The following is a 16,054-nucleotide window of genomic DNA, read 5'->3' as shown; positions in this document are numbered from 1 at the left end:
ATTTGGAAATTCCATGCTCACCCGAGAGAAGAATTTTATTTGGAAAATTTTTAAAGAGTGGTTTGATCACCAATGTGTTTAGAATTGAGAGGGGCATGGCTGAATCTGGAGTGTATCAATTGTGTAACCAGCAGCTTGAAACTCAACAACATATTCTTAGAAATTGTTCAATAGTGATGAAAAAGGTTTGGTGTTGTATTAAGCCAAATTTGTCCCGTCAGTTTTTCAGTAGTGGGCTTGTAAAGTGGATTGCTAATAATATTGTTTAGGATCCACAAATGTTATTATAACAGAAGTTTGGAGGATTGCATCGACTCACAATTAGCTATTAAGTTTATAATTGAAGAGGCGAGCCACCGTGTCTAAAAAATTTGACACCTAACACAAATTTTTGAGTCACTCTCTATTATAATTTATCATATTTATTTTATTATTCTAACTTTTCTGTTATTTAAGATTTAACAACCAAATAATTTTAACATCCAGTTTAATAAAAATTTATTCAATGTAATATAATTTATCTCAATTGAATATATAAAAAAAATATTTCGAAAACTTTTTTTTTTTTACAACAACAATAATTATAGATGTATTTAATACTATTTTATAAAATGCTTTTAAAAAGAACCATTTTTATATAGTTTAATACTTCTAACAAAATCTTAATTTCTTTTTGCTAATGTTTCTTTTATTATTTTTAATTAAAAAAAGTTAATGCCATTAATATAATTAATGCTAACTAAAACTTAAATTTATTTCATAATTAATATGAAACGTAGTGAGTAGATTACAGAGTTTAGTTGACTCTAGGGAGAACAGTATATAAGGGTTTGTCTGAGAAGGAGACTTCATAAGTTCATTCTCAAATAAACTTAGAGAGAAGTTTTAGAGATAAGGACTTTGGGTCCGTGAGCTCATTTCTCTCTCAAATTTCTCTATCTGATTCCTCTTTTCTTCTAGATTGCTAATCTCTTCTATCTTCTCTTGGAATTCAGGCTAGGAAACTTGTTTTTTGGAGGATTGAAGTTCACAAGTCAAGTTTCGGAAAGAAATTCTTTTTTTTCTTAATTCTTGGCTATCTTGAGCCAATCTTCAGGTGAAGGAAACTATAATGTATGTTGTTTGGTTGCATGTGAGTTTAGGAACTCAATTGGTGCATGAATTATAAGAATCCACGGTTGGATTGGAGAAATTGCTCATTTTTTGGGGTTTTGGAAAAAATGGGGTTTTTAGTAATTTTGATGCATCGTATGGGTGCATGTTGAATCTGAGTTTGTTCTCGAGTTTTATGGAGCCCATGCATTGTATTTCTTGGTTTGCATGTGGTTGGGTTTTTTGATTTTCAAGTGTTGGAGGAAATTTTCGATGTTTTGGGGCTGTTGTTTGAATTTGCGCTAGGCGCAGTTCTTGGCGCTGGGCGTGAATTCATCAGAGGTCACCATTTCAAACTCACGTTGGATGCAAGGTTAGTCGCGCCGGGCGTGAATTGAGATGGAAGTCTATGGATGAGTCACGTCGGGCGTGAGAAGAACCACGTCGGGCGTGATATCAGATAAATGCCCTGTATGTTCATGTACTGATGTGGTGCCAGGTGCAGAGTGGGCGTGTCGGGCGTAGAGACCCTTTGGAGGTCTCTGTCTAAGTTGACATCGGGCGCAGGTTGGGTGCACTAGGCGTGGAGACTCCTGTGAGTCTCTATTTGGATGACGCCGAGCGCGAGCTGAACGCGCCGGGCATGGGAGAGCTTAGAGCTCTCGGGTTGAATGTTAGGTCGAGCGTGATTTGGTTTCGCCGGGCGTGAGTGGGTTTGATGTTGTCGGATTGAAAATGATGCTTATGCATATTTAAAGTTGAAGTTTTTATCATGTATGTATGATATATGATGTATGGTGGTGTATGATTCATATGTATGCTTGGTAGTGATATGTATGAATGTTTAAATATGATATGACATGTGTATATGTTCATATGAGGATGATATTGATCATGATGGTGGATAGACCATGTATGATGTATGATGCATTATTGCATGTGATGACTTATGGCATGTGTCTAGCTTAGGACTTGAGGAGAAGAAAATATTTTTGAACTGGAAAAGCTCACATAGAGTCTTTTGAGAGTGGTGCTTGGATAGGCTACTGATATAAATTAGAGTGGTGTTTAGATAGGCCACTGATTTTGGGTGAGAGTGGTGCTCAGGTAGGCCATTGGTTTGGGTGAGTCTCCTCTAAGTCCTTATCTAGTGTTGGAGTGAGATATGAGGTCGAGGGTTATTCCCTTAACCAAGTACCAGGGAAGGTGCGTGGTTTCTTGTGGATAGTTGGTGGACGAACTCCACAAGTGACTTGGTAATGCATGTCAAGGTCTTGGTAAGCTTGTATCCAGTTGTGTTATACTTGACGATGGAATCGGACTTCCAAGGGTGTAAGTGATGTCATCCGAATAAACCCGAGTGAGGATTTATACCCTGTTTAGCTGTGACCAAGCGGGCGCATTGAACGTGAAAACGGTTGGAGTAGTTTCGGTAGGATTGGGATGTCACTTACACTACTTTACTGTTAGGGAGATCTCCTAGGTGAATGTCTGACGACGCATTAGATGATTGATATGCATTGATATCTGTCATGATGTTGCTATTATTGCATGAATTCTGTTATGATGAAGTGTATGGTATTTGAATTCATGATTGTTGAGTTGCATTTTATGCATGAATAATATTGGATAGAGTGTGTGGTGTGACTCTATGAGTATGATTGGTAACTTGATAGTGAGTAGTATAGATTTTATTCTGTACTTGTATGGTTTCTTTTTGAACTCTAGCTTACCCTTCGGTTTCCATGTGGTTGGATTGCGATGATCATACTTTGTATGGGAGCAGGTTAAGGCTGACTTGGAATTGAGGTGATCGCTGCAAGATGAGGAGTTTTGTCCTGGTGTCAGAGTTACCTTCTTGGGTAACTGTTGTTTGTACTTGACCGGCACTAGGAGATTATTATTTTGGGATGACTGTACATATATAATGTTATATTTTGTACATAAAAACTTAGTTGTTATTATTCTTAAATATATATATATGCTTGTATGTATGAGTTATCCAATTTTAATATTTCTCTTAGTTCACTAGTAGTAGTGCGATTTTACTAAGTGTAGGGACCATAACGGGTCATTACATAATGTGTTTTTTTCTTCAACTAATTTGCTTTCTAAATTTTTATTTATTGGGATTCATGTAAAAGAATTGAAATTGATTTCATATTTTAATATTTATTTAAATAAACCACGGATATAAAAAAAATGATTTAATATAAGCATAAAATAACCAAAAAAAATTATCTTCATCATAACCAAAATAATAATCTTTAAAAATATGTGATTTCATCAGTATCACTTTTTAATTTTTTTTACAGGTCATACTTTTTTTATAAAATTTAATTCATCAATTTATTTCATTTTAAAGTTTTTTTTTTGTTTTAATTCAAAGAAATTATAAAGTAATTTTTCCATAATTTTTTTAAATCAATGACAAACTTTTAATTCATTTATAATAATATGTGCATATACATATTTTTAAATTGTACAATCTAACTAATACATTAATTAAAAATAATATAATAAAATATATATTCTAATAATATAAGTGAAAATATTTTTGATAATATATATATATATAAATAAATAAATAAATAAAAGGTTGATGTGGGATAGGTTTAAGGCAGTTTTCTCATTCGCCTTGTCACTGTCACAACCATGGTGAATCACTGCCACCCTTATTAATCTATAGTTCAGTTTATTAGAAATTTAGTGAGTTGAAAGTGAGATGTTCATTTTGGTGCACATTATAAGGAAGTTAATATGGTGGGAGACACTTGACATCCTCTATGCATTCATATAGTATATTCATATTTTAAAAGCTCCTCTAAAGAGTTGTCTTCCTTTTCAAATAAGAGATGTAACGGATCTCCATATAGCCAATAGTATTCTCGGATAATTCTTTAAACTTTGTCCTCTTTCATAAGAAAAATTAAATGTGCAGAAGGAATTTAATTTAATTTATAACATGTTTAAGAGACTGTTTATACATTTAATTCTAGATGCTATTTATTTCATAAAATTGATTATGAAATAATTAAATTGCTATTTGTACGTAACATTTAATTGAAGTTGTTAACATTAATATCATAAAATTGTACGTAACACACTGTAAGCAGAATTACCTTTGGTCTTTAATTTTATTAAATAAAAATTAAATTATTATAATGTAAGTATAAAAAAAAGAATTAAACTAAATTTGTGATAGGAAAATAGTATTTACAATTTTTCATATGGACACGTTTCGGTGTGTGTTTGATTTTGATTTTTAAACGCAAGTTTTTTTTTTCTTATGTCGAATTGTGAATTTAAAGAAAAATTACTATTTTTTACTTATAGTTAAATGTGAAAAATCACGTTTAACACACGCTTAATGTGTGTTTGTTTCAATTTTTAGACGTGAAAATTCACGTTTAACACACGCTTAACGTGTGTTTGTTTCAATTTTTAGACGTGAAAATTCACGTTTATAAGAAATAATAAATTAATTTTTTTACGTAAATTTACTTATAGACGTAAAGAGAAAAAGAAAAATTACGTTTAAAAATTAAAACTAAACACTTACTTAATGAATCACGTTTCCTGAAGGATGATGAGGTGGAAAGTAATAATGCGCCTTGGCGACATCAATTTGAATCCGAAAACCCTAACGGGATCAAGTCCAGTTTCCCGCACACACAGTTGTTGTCTCCTCTCTCTTGCGGTGTGGCAGAGAAAATGGAGGTTTCAAGTCTCTGCTTCGAGAAAAACGCAATGCTGTTTGCCTCTGTTGTGGAGGCTGTGCTGCTTCACACTCTCCTCGCCACTGCCAAATCTCTTGCTTGCCTTCTCCTCACGGTAAAGAATCCCCTTTCTGTTTCATTACCGCACATTCACATGTATTTTTTTTTTTTTTTTTGTGTCTTTTAGTTTTTACGCTCGTTCTGTTTATCGTTTTCTTCCTAAGTTTTAGTTTAAGTCGTTTACTAAACTGTTCCTTATAATAACTGTAGCGGTGAAGTTGCCTCTTGCACGAATACCGCCTGTGTGTGTTTCTTACTGTGCCTTTTTGCTTGTCGAATTCACAACTGTGAGTCACTATATCGGAAGAGTGGAACAAGCTCTTTATATACCGAATCTTCTTCCTTATTTTTGCTAGATGAATGAGGCTTTTGTTGTGTATTATTGCACAAGTTGGTACTGGTGAATGACTGGAACACATTTTGATTCCAGTATTGCATAGCGCGTGCTGAATAGAGTTAGATCTTTCTGTTTTCATGGGTCGCCTAATTTCTTCAGCTTCACACACACCACACATGCTGCTGCTGCTGCTGCTTTTTTGTTGGCTTTTAGGGATGTTTAGGATAGAGTTATGTGCTGCTACTCAACATTTTTTGTGTGATTCATCATGTGCATAATATGCTGGGTTTTATATCCCTAATGATGCCTTTAACACTAATAATTTATTCAGCGAGGTGTCAAGAGGGATTCCGACTAGATATTTGTGGATAAGTTTAGGGGAATTTTAATTTTCTTGAACAGTTTATTTTGCGTTGATTGTGTCTGCACCACATGCTTGATGGTTTTGCAGTTTCAGCTTGTCAAAAAGTGAAACTTTTGATTTTTTATTTTATTTTTATGATTCTTTGTAATTCATTTTACCCAAGTCTAAGAATATTCCTTCCGTCCCTCTCTTCTTTCTCAAAGTAGAGAGCTCTCTCCGTAAATAAATATTCGAATTGTTGTTACCTGTCAAAAACTCTATTTCTGCTTGAAGCCGTGTGTATACTTGCTCCTCGGCTTTGTGTATGTCATTAGCTTTGTTACTGGCTTATTTTTTACTCTGTGAAATTCAAACATTTGCTGCATTATACAAACAATTACATTTGCATGGAAGTTAAAGATTCTTTATTTCTTGTTTGTGTTTTCCCCAGACCGGTTCTCTTCTCACAGATGCCGATAATTTAGTGTCACCAATTGATGAAAGGTAACAATGTATAGATGTACATTACTTAATGGTGTTGTGGTTGTTTTGATTTGGAATATCCAATTATACTGATTTGATTTAATTCTTGGTTAGGTTTCATTTACACCAACTGGGTAAGGGGAAACATACTTCTGAAGAAAACAAGGATGCCAGTGACACTGAAGATGATGATGATGACGAAGATGACGAGGTGAATGATGATGATGTAGATGATGAGGATTTCTCTGGCGATGAAGGTGTGGGAGAAGCTGATTCTGATGATGATGTTGCTGGTGTAGCTGGAAGTGATGATAATGATGATGATGACGACGAAGATGATGAAGATAACGATGAAGACAATGGAGATGAAGATGATGATGAAGATGAAGAGGAAGAGGAAGAGGAGGATTCTTCCCAACCACCTTCTAAGAAGAGGAAATGAAAATCCTACTTGTAAGGCAAATTGTCAAATTTAGTCCTTAGGACAAAGATTTACCGGCTTGGACCAGTCACCCCGTGTTTTTGTTGTCTATTATCATAATTTATAAACGTTATAATTAATATATTCTCATTGTTACAGTATTATTAATGGTGGATGGCCATACGGTGATTATGACAGCTACAATAAAATGAGTAACACAGGATACATAGAACAAGGAAGGTTGTTGGAAAAGAGAACATAAAATTAAGGATGTTAAAATTGGTTAAATTCTGCATGTGGTGGTTAGGTTGGGTAGGACAATTTAACTCTTTAACTCTACTCAATTGGCCAAAGGGTACAACATAGAATTGGAATTTACCAATTTGCTTTATGTTGATTGGAACGGTTAGTCTTCGGTGACATTTTCATCGGGTGATATACTAGCCATTCATAGAAAATTTGGTATTGTTTGATTTTATTATATAAAAGAAAGTTTTAAAAGAATTTAACGATGAGGTTTTAATATATATATATATATATATATGTTGTATCGGCCTAACTGAGTATTGAACTCGTTCCTGACCAAGTTGTCTAGCTCGATCAAGAGTTTACCAACTTGGCCAAGTAGTGAACTTGTTATTGCTGAGTTACTAAGCTCGGTCAAGAAACGAGGACATTGAAATATTACATCGGTCTGTAAAGGCCACGTCATTCACCAACTACTATTAGAAAGATAAAGATATGATTTTATCACTACGCCACAATTACCATGAAACCCTAGAATTATTAATGTGCCGGTAAATAAAGATAACCCTAAAATCATCAAGGTAGGCATGTTATATATATATATATATAATTAATCACCTATACACTGCCAGTGTAAAGTTTTTTTATACGGGCAACCAATTAGATTTTTTAATTGTGTTATGTCACTGTTAAAAGTAAATATGTTTATAGTGACATGACACGATTAAAATATTTAATTGGTTGTCAGTGTAAAAAAACTTTATACTAGCAGTGTATAGGTGATTAACTCATATATATAAGATATCTACACTATCAAAGACTAACTTAAGCATCAGAGTCTTTTTTGTAGGTATCATCCCATCTTAGAGTGATCAACTTGTGAAGGAGAGGAGACTCGCCAATCTCATCATAGAGGTCTTTCCTAGACCAATCTCAGGTGAGAACATATGTATATATTTTACTTGAAAGAATTCCTCATACTAATCTAAAATGTAATAGAGTAACTGTTGATATTTTGACAAAAATGATCGCTTCAAGTATCCAGAGTCTAATACTAAAGGAAAGGGTCAAAATATCTACAAAACAAAATATCTGATTTATCAAAACCAATTTATATTTACACCTATCAGATTTCTGTAAATCCATTTTAATCGATTATGTCCAAACCAAATTTAATGGATAATTATTATATCCAAATCAATTTTAATGACTGAACATATATCCGTATCAGTTTTAGGGATATATGAATATGAAAAGAAGATGTGGGTGGGGTCAAAATCATCCTTGATGGATCATAGAATTTAGAAGGGAAACTTATTTAGTTCTACATGCAAAGTGAAGTGTGTAAAAATAGAAGATTGTTATTGATCATGTGTGTGTGGTGACTTTATAGAAGAGATTGATAACACTGATTAATATCTTAACAATTATCCTATTTTTAGTGGAGCAAAATTATAATACCATGTTTCTTTAATATTATTTGTATTTTATTATTATTATTTTCTTAATATCGATTTACCTAAGATTTAATTACTGTTTAATCATTGAATTTTGATCTGACCGGTTGAATTTCAAAAAATATTAATTAGTTCAAATATCTTTTTAATTATTTTAATATTGATCAAATTTATTTTTATCATTCAAATTTAAATATTTATTTTTTAGTTTTTTTTATCACTTTTAATTTTTATCAAGTATTAAATAAGCACAATTTTTTTATCGTAAATAATAGGCACAAATTAAGAATTAAAAGTGGACTGTTTTCAAATTAATATTTTAATATGTACTATTCATACGAAATATTTTTATTTTATATAATTAATTTTTTAATAAATAAATATTTTTAATATATAATTTATCTTATAATTAAAAATTTTATTAATTAAATATTTTTATAAAATAAAATAATTTTAATTTATGAAAAATAATCTATATTATTTACATAACTAATTATTTAATAAATAGATATTTTAAATATATAAATTATATTATAATTAAAATTTGTAATGATTAAATATTTTATCATATAAATTAAAATTTTAACTTATAATATAATTTATATTGAGATACAAAATTATTTGTTAATTATTGATATATTTCAAAATATAGTGAAATTTAGTTTAAAAATAAAATATAAATTAAATGGAATAAGATGTTAAAAGCTGCTAAGAATACTCTTATCCAATAGAAAAAATAGTTAAAAATATTCATGCATTATTTTATTTTGTATTATTTTAAATTTAAAGAACGAAATACATTTAGATTCTAGAGAGATATACTGAAGTGAATTTAATCTTAGATGATATTTATTTTATAAGATTGATTTTGATTACAATTAGAATTAAACTTAAGATGAAATAAAAAATACTAAAATTATGAAATGTTTCCCAAAACCCTAACGGACCGACTCCAGTTTCCAGCGCATACTTGTTGTCTCCTTTCTCTCTCTCTTCGCTGTAGCAGAGACAATGAGAATGGAGCTTCCGAGTCTCTGCTTTCTGGAGAAAGCGACGCCGTTGCTCTCTGTTGTTGAGGTGGCGCTGCTTCATACTCTCCTCGCTACTGCCAAATCTCTTGCTTGCTTTCTCCTCGTGGTAAAATTCCCCCTTTCAGTATTCACATTTACCTAAATCATTCGGATTGCATATTTTTCTATGCGCTTTACTTTTCACTCGTTTCGCTTATTGTTTCCTCCGTTGGTTTTAGTTCATTGTACCGTTGTGTGTTTTCTATGTGGAATTCATGAATGAGGCTTTCGTTGTGTATCATTGCATAAGTTAGTACTGGAGAATGGCTACCTGTAGAACAAGAACACATTTTGATTCGACTGTTGAATAGTGAGTGCTGAATGGAGCTAGATCTTTTTGTTTTCACATTCACCTAATTGCTTCAGCTTACCACACACTACTACTTTTTTTTGTTAGTTTTTTTAGGTGAAATTATTTACTGCCTGCGTAGCTTGCTACTCAACATGTTTTGTGTGATTCATGGTGTATCTAAATACTAGCTGTATCTAATATGCTGGGTTTTATGTCACTAGCGGTACCTTTAACACCAATAGTTTATTCAGCATGTCAACAGGGATTCCTACTATACATTTGTGGCTAATTTTAGGGGATTTCTAGTTTTCTTGAACAGGGTATTGCGTTGATTGTGTCTGTAGTCTGCACCACATGCTTGATTGATGGTTTTGCAGTTTCAGCTTGTCTAACAGTGAAACTTTTGCTTCTTTATTTCTATAGCTATATTCGGTTATTCTTTGTAATTCATTCTATTTGTACCCAATTGCCCTTCCAGCCTTTTCTTCTTTCTCAAAGTAGAGAGCTCTTTTGAAAAAAAAAAAAAAATTATTCGAATTGTTTCCAGTTACAAACTATTTCTACATAATTGCAATTCTGCTTGAAACTGTGCTCAGATTATCAAACTGCGATGTTGAGATCATAGTATACTTGCACCTCTGCTCTGTATATGTCATTAGCTTTGTTACTAGTTTATTTTTAACTAGGTGAAATTAAAACATTTGCTTCATTATACAAACAATTACATTTGCATGGAAGTAAAGATTTATTATTATTTTTTTGTGTTTTTGCCAGACCGGATCTCTTCTTACAGATGTCAATAATTTAGTGTCACCAATGGATGGAAGGTAACGATGAAAATATATACCTTAATACTGTTCTGGTCGTTTTGATTTAGAATTTGAAATATCAAATTTTCCTGATTTGTTTCAATTCTTGGTTAGGTTTCTTTTAAACGAACTGTGCAAGGGGAAACATGCTTCTGAAGAAAACAAGGATGCTAGTGAAACAGAGGATGATGAGGATGATGAAGACGTGAATGATGGAGATGATGACGATGACCAGGGAGATGACGAGGATTTCTCTGGTGATGAAGGTGAGGGAGGAGCTGATTCTGATGATGATCCTGAGGCCAATGGTGGAGGTGGAAGTGGTGATGAGAACGAGGATGACGATGATGATGATGACGACGGTGATAATGATGACGATGATGGAGAAGAAGATGATGAAGAGGAAGAGGATGAAGAGGATGAGGAATCTCTCCAACCACCTTCTAAGAAAAGGAAATGAGAATTAGGCTAGTTAGGCAAATTGTCATCTTTCTGCCTTTGTAATGCTTTCTAGTTTCTAGTCAAATTTAGTTCTTAGGACAGATACCAGCTTGGACCTGTCACCCCATGTTTTTGTTGTCTATTATCATAATTTATAAACATTATAATTAATATACTGATTGTTACAATGCTATTAATCTATGGCAGCTTTAACAAAGCCGAGTAACAGAGGATAAATAGAACAAGGAGAGGTTGTTGGAAAAGTGAACATAAAACGGAAAAGAAAATATAAGAAACTTTTATAAAATGGAAGATTGCTGTAATGGGAGGTCACCACCGGCGGAAGGGGTTGACTGTTGAAGAGCCTGTCTTTTTTGTTTGGTTCTCGACAATTAGACGAATAGTCAAAATGTTTATGATTCAAACGGATCATGTTTTATCCTTTTCTTTTCTTTAGATTGCTATTTGCTAGTGCCATGGACATCATGTTAATCGCTCGCCATGCCATAGCACTTTGTAAAAAACCGCTCACTATTACCGGCATGTCCTCTAGTGGTAACACTAACATTGCATTGTTACTATTATTATGTATCATCCCCTACTTACTATTATGGTAATTGCTTGTCATAAGCTCATAATTATATCTTGTTATTGTCATTGTTGGTTCAAATTCCAAGGTAATCAAAGAAACCGTTATCCTTATTTCAAGGACGAATTGAGAAACAAAGGAAGGGTAGCAAGTAAGCTGCATTTTCGTATAAGGAAGGTTGGATGACTAGGTTTAAACTCTTCCTATGTATGATCATAGTAAAAATGTGTTGGGTAGTTCACAGACTGGGCTGAGCAATCTAGAAAGTAAAAAACAATCGACTCACCCTATGAGCCAAGTTGATTAATTAAAGAAATAAGTCGAAATTTTAAAATTTAAGACAATTCATGAATTGACTTTAGTTTAATGACAATGATCTTTTTGACCTTATATTTTGTTTTTGAAGTGAATCTTTTAACCCATAACTTTTTTACTTTTTAAACTTAATTCAAGCGAATTAGGTATGACAATAGAATGGGTTGGATATGAATTTTTGAAGTGAATCACAAATAATTCACATCATAATAAACAATCACACATAATTAGATATTAAATTTTTTTAAAACAATTAAATTGGGGATGGGGGCGAGGACAAGTAAGTATATACCCGTCCCCTTTTCCAATTTAATATTTCGATTTTACTCGTACCCATATCCATATCCAGTCAAACCAAGTATTTTCCGTCAAAGTTGGGACAGGTTCAGGGATTACCCATGAGTACAGGGATTACCCACAAGTATGAATTTAGTTGTCATCCCTAATGCAAATTAAAGCTAAATGAGATGGAATGAGTCATTTTTTACATTTTAAGGTAAAATTAGTTAAACATATTTAATTAATTACTAATTAGTGACTAATTTATAATAAATATTTTTCTTATTAAATATAAAAAATGAGATGACCATAACTTAGATAATCATTTTACCTTTCTTTTATCTATAAAAATTACAATGATATAATTTAAATTTAAAACCCACACACAGAACTTCCAATTGTATTAACACAATAAAAATAATAAACAAATTAAATATGTTAACTTGAAATATAAAAAATTCAAAATTCTAATTAATTTTACCCTATGATATTATTTTAAAGGTTCTCTCTATTAGTTTTAGGTTACATTTATCGGATTCCAATAAAAATAATTCAAAAAGTAATTATAAATGAAATTAATAAAAAATTAAATAATATTACCTAAGTTTCTTAAATAATATAAACTAATAGTATTATTGTAAACTAAAAGAAATATTAATGTTCTCAATGTATCATTGCTTGGTGATAGTCTTTAATTAAAAATAAAAGAGAGAAGAAGATATGAGAATCCGATGTGAAGATCCATTCCTTTATGTGACCATAACGAACTTGTATTTTTCTCTGTGTGTGCAAGTTTCATTTACCATTTGTATCTGTCTGGGGGTAATCTTCTTGTATCTTGAGAGTTGAACAAGAGTTCCAAATCGAGATACAAGGGCAAAGATACTTGTAAAAGACACTCCGATGCTAAAGTTAGGATAAGCACGAATATCGATGATAATAATAAATAAACAGTAACCATACCTCGTTTTGTATGACTATTTATACTAATCGTAATGGGTCCAGGCATGGTGGACCTCATTTCATGATTACCAAATTACGTAATATGGTGATTAATGATGAATTATCCCTTAATCTCGTATTATCTTCATTAATCATGGTTTATTGTAACAAGTCGCTAATGTGATTGTCTCGACCTTCTCGGTCCTCGGCAAGGACAAGAGAACACAGATCGTTTGGTGAAAGTCATCTTTTAGTGATCGAGATGTTCGATATGCTTGAATGTCTCAGCCATGTCGGCGACTAAGGCAGCCGGGCTCTTGCATGGGACAAGACTATGTGTTCGATTGTCTTGGTTGCCGACATGGCCAACATGATCTTAAGAAAGTTATTTGAGAAGACACTACAACGCACGTACGTTCGAATGTCTTGGCTGTGCGTGATCAGGACAGTCTGGCCGAATAGTTAAGTGTCAAAGTAACTAGGTGAGTTGGCACATGGTGTGGCATGCCCTGTGTTGCGACACGTGGTCATCTCATTCCTTCTAGTACATAAACCCCCTAGCCTTAAGGAGTGACGCGACGCAGAGGCTATGAGTTTTAATGGGCTTTTTGGTAACGGTTAAAAGGGATGTATCGTTGGATCAAACAGATGCAACGGATAAAAGGGATGTATCGTTTGGCATTCCCACCCCTCAAGTACTATAAATAGGGGTGTGGGGGACCATTTTGCGCACTTAATGTATCTAGGGCGAATTCGAGAGTTGAGACGAAGAGTTGAGAAAGGTGTCACTGATCGAGATCGAGACTTCCAATCAAGCTGAGCCTTTCCCCCAAGGAGAAGACTAACCTCTACTACCTCTTGCGTTTGCCTCGATGCCTACCGTGACACCGTTGGTTAGGCTTCCCAAGTCATCCAAGATAACTCATGACTTAATTAGTAAACTGCCTTTCCCTTATTTACTCTAAGTTATTTGTGTTATCATTGATTTTGACTTGTTTGGTATAGGTATCATAGTGACCTGTGGGAGTGATGATCTAGACATCCGCAACCTGATAGGCACCCCGAGTTCAGGAGGCCATTGCTGGGGGGTGCTAACTGAGGGTCGACCGGGTGGGAACCATATCCCTTCTCCAATTGACATTGAGCTCTTCCAGATCGACAAGAAGGATAAGGGGAAAGGAAAAAGCTCCAAGGACTCTCGTCAACACCGACCTGAGAAGAGGAAATTTGATGAAGCTAGGGTCGACAGAGTTGCCCATAAAATGAAGCAATAAAGGTTGCCCACACTTGTCGTTCCTCAGACATTATTAGGGTCGAGCTTCCTATCAACCAACGTTAGTGCTCAAGACCACTTTAGCCATGACTTGACTTCAATGAGGGGCAAGCGTTCCTAGGTCAGCTGAACTTTGTGCATAAATGAAGTTATTTTTGTGAGATGCAAGCTCAGTCGTTGGTGCTAGCTTAAAGTATCATCATGGATCCAAACACCGAGGTCAAAAGGCTTTGAAGATAGTTGGCTGAGTCCGAGAAGGCAATGTAGGAGACTTTGGCGGCCCAACAGACATTGACATGCTCGTCGGGGTCTGTCGTGCTATCATATTTGTCTAAGGGGAGGGATTTCCAATGGTCAAGGAGTGGAGCTTGCATGATGGTCGAAGTAAAAGGCTAGCAGTGTGTTCCAACCGAAGCGTCATGGACGGGTCAGCCAACGGTTTGTGCTGTTGATGGAAATTTTCTAGGGCGACAATTGAGACATGAGGGAGAGAAGTGTGGTGTTTGAGTGAGTGAAACGACCCTTGTGTTTGCGTTTGGGTCGGCTCGGGAGGTCTCCAACACGGGTCTTGGTTTCTTAACGCAACATTTTTTTCTCTTAAAGTTACCTTTTCCCTCGCATCTTTCTCTCTCTGTTGTCTCATGGCCGTTATTTCCTCCCTTAACTGGCGTACGACATCTGAGAGATCCGTCTCGTCGACCACTTTGACATGGTCCTCAAATTGGGGGTCTTCAATTATAGTCTTTCTTGTAGTCACCATTGTCTGACATGTCGCTCAATTTATCTTCTTAGAGCTTTCGGTTCGGCCCCACGGTGGGCGTCAAAATGTAATTGTTTGGGGGTACACCAATAATCTTCTTGTATCTTAAGGGCCGAACGAGAGTTCTAAATTGAGACACAATGGGGAGGTTCCTACAAAAGGCACTCCGATGCTCAAGTTAGGATAAGTACGAATATCGATGATAGTAATAAATGAACAGTAACCATATCTCGTTTTGTGTGACTATTTATACTAATCATAATGGACCTAGGCGTGGTGAGCCTCATTCCATGATTACCAAATTAGATAATACGGTGACTAATGACGAATTATCCCTTAACCTTGTATTATCTTCCTTAATCATGATTTATTGTAACAAGTTGCTAATGTCATTGTCTCGACCTTCTCGATCCTCGACAAGGTCGAGACGATGCAAATTGTTTGGTGAAAGTCATCTTTTAGTGATTGAGATGTTCGGTATGCTTGAACATCTCGATCATGTTGGTGACTGAGACAGTCGAGCTCTTACGTGGGACAAGAGTGTGTGTTCGATTGTCTCGATTGCTGACATAACTGAGATGATCTTAATAAAATTATTTGAAAAGACACTAGAATGCATGTACATTTGGATGTCTTGGCTGTCAATGTGACCGAAACGATGTGGCCAATCAGTTAAATGCTAAAGTAACTAGGTGAGTTGGCACTATTAGTCGCAGAAATGTAACGTAAAGAAATATTGAAGGAAAATCTGTATCTTATTCAATGGAATGAAAGTGGCTTATATAAGCCTACATGAAACAGAAATGACACGTACTGACCCACGTACATGAAACGGAAATGACACGTACTAACCCACGTGGTAACAATCCACGCTTCATGATAACAAACCGAAAATAAAGAAAACTGGTTCTAGAAACTAGGACTTTATTCAAAATGCCTTAAACAAAACTTTGACTAATGATTTCAACTGACACTCCCTCCCTTAAGCTAGATACATTTGCAACAGCTAGCTTACTTCAATGACCTTCATTACTCCAAGCATGCTTCAAAGCTTTTCAAATCTCTCAAGCTTTAATGGTTTTGTCATTATATCCGCAACTTGGTTCTCGGAACTACAATACCTTAG

The 16,054-nt window shown here is 34.2% G+C and overlaps 1 protein-coding gene across 1 annotated transcript; it reads left to right on the top strand.

Annotated features, from left to right (window-relative positions):
• Positions 1–4,716: 4,716 nt before the first annotated feature.
• LOC109807317 (uncharacterized) lies at positions 4,717–10,967 on the top strand. Its single transcript, XM_083074624.1, has 6 exons — positions 4,717–4,926; positions 6,003–6,055; positions 6,149–6,473; positions 9,101–9,295; positions 10,295–10,347; positions 10,444–10,967. Exons 1-6 carry the CDS (start codon positions 4,807–4,809, stop codon positions 10,787–10,789), a joined length of 1,092 nt encoding a protein of 363 aa, XP_082930750.1. The 5' UTR covers positions 4,717–4,806; the 3' UTR covers positions 10,790–10,967.
• Positions 10,968–16,054: the final 5,087 nt, after the last annotated feature.

Source organism: Cajanus cajan, chromosome 5, assembly GCF_000230855.2.
Source record: "Cajanus cajan strain Asha chromosome 5, NIPB_CcT2T_4, whole genome shotgun sequence".
Taxonomy (NCBI): domain Eukaryota; kingdom Viridiplantae; phylum Streptophyta; class Magnoliopsida; order Fabales; family Fabaceae; genus Cajanus; species Cajanus cajan.
This window is presented reverse-complemented; position numbering and strand designations above follow the sequence as displayed.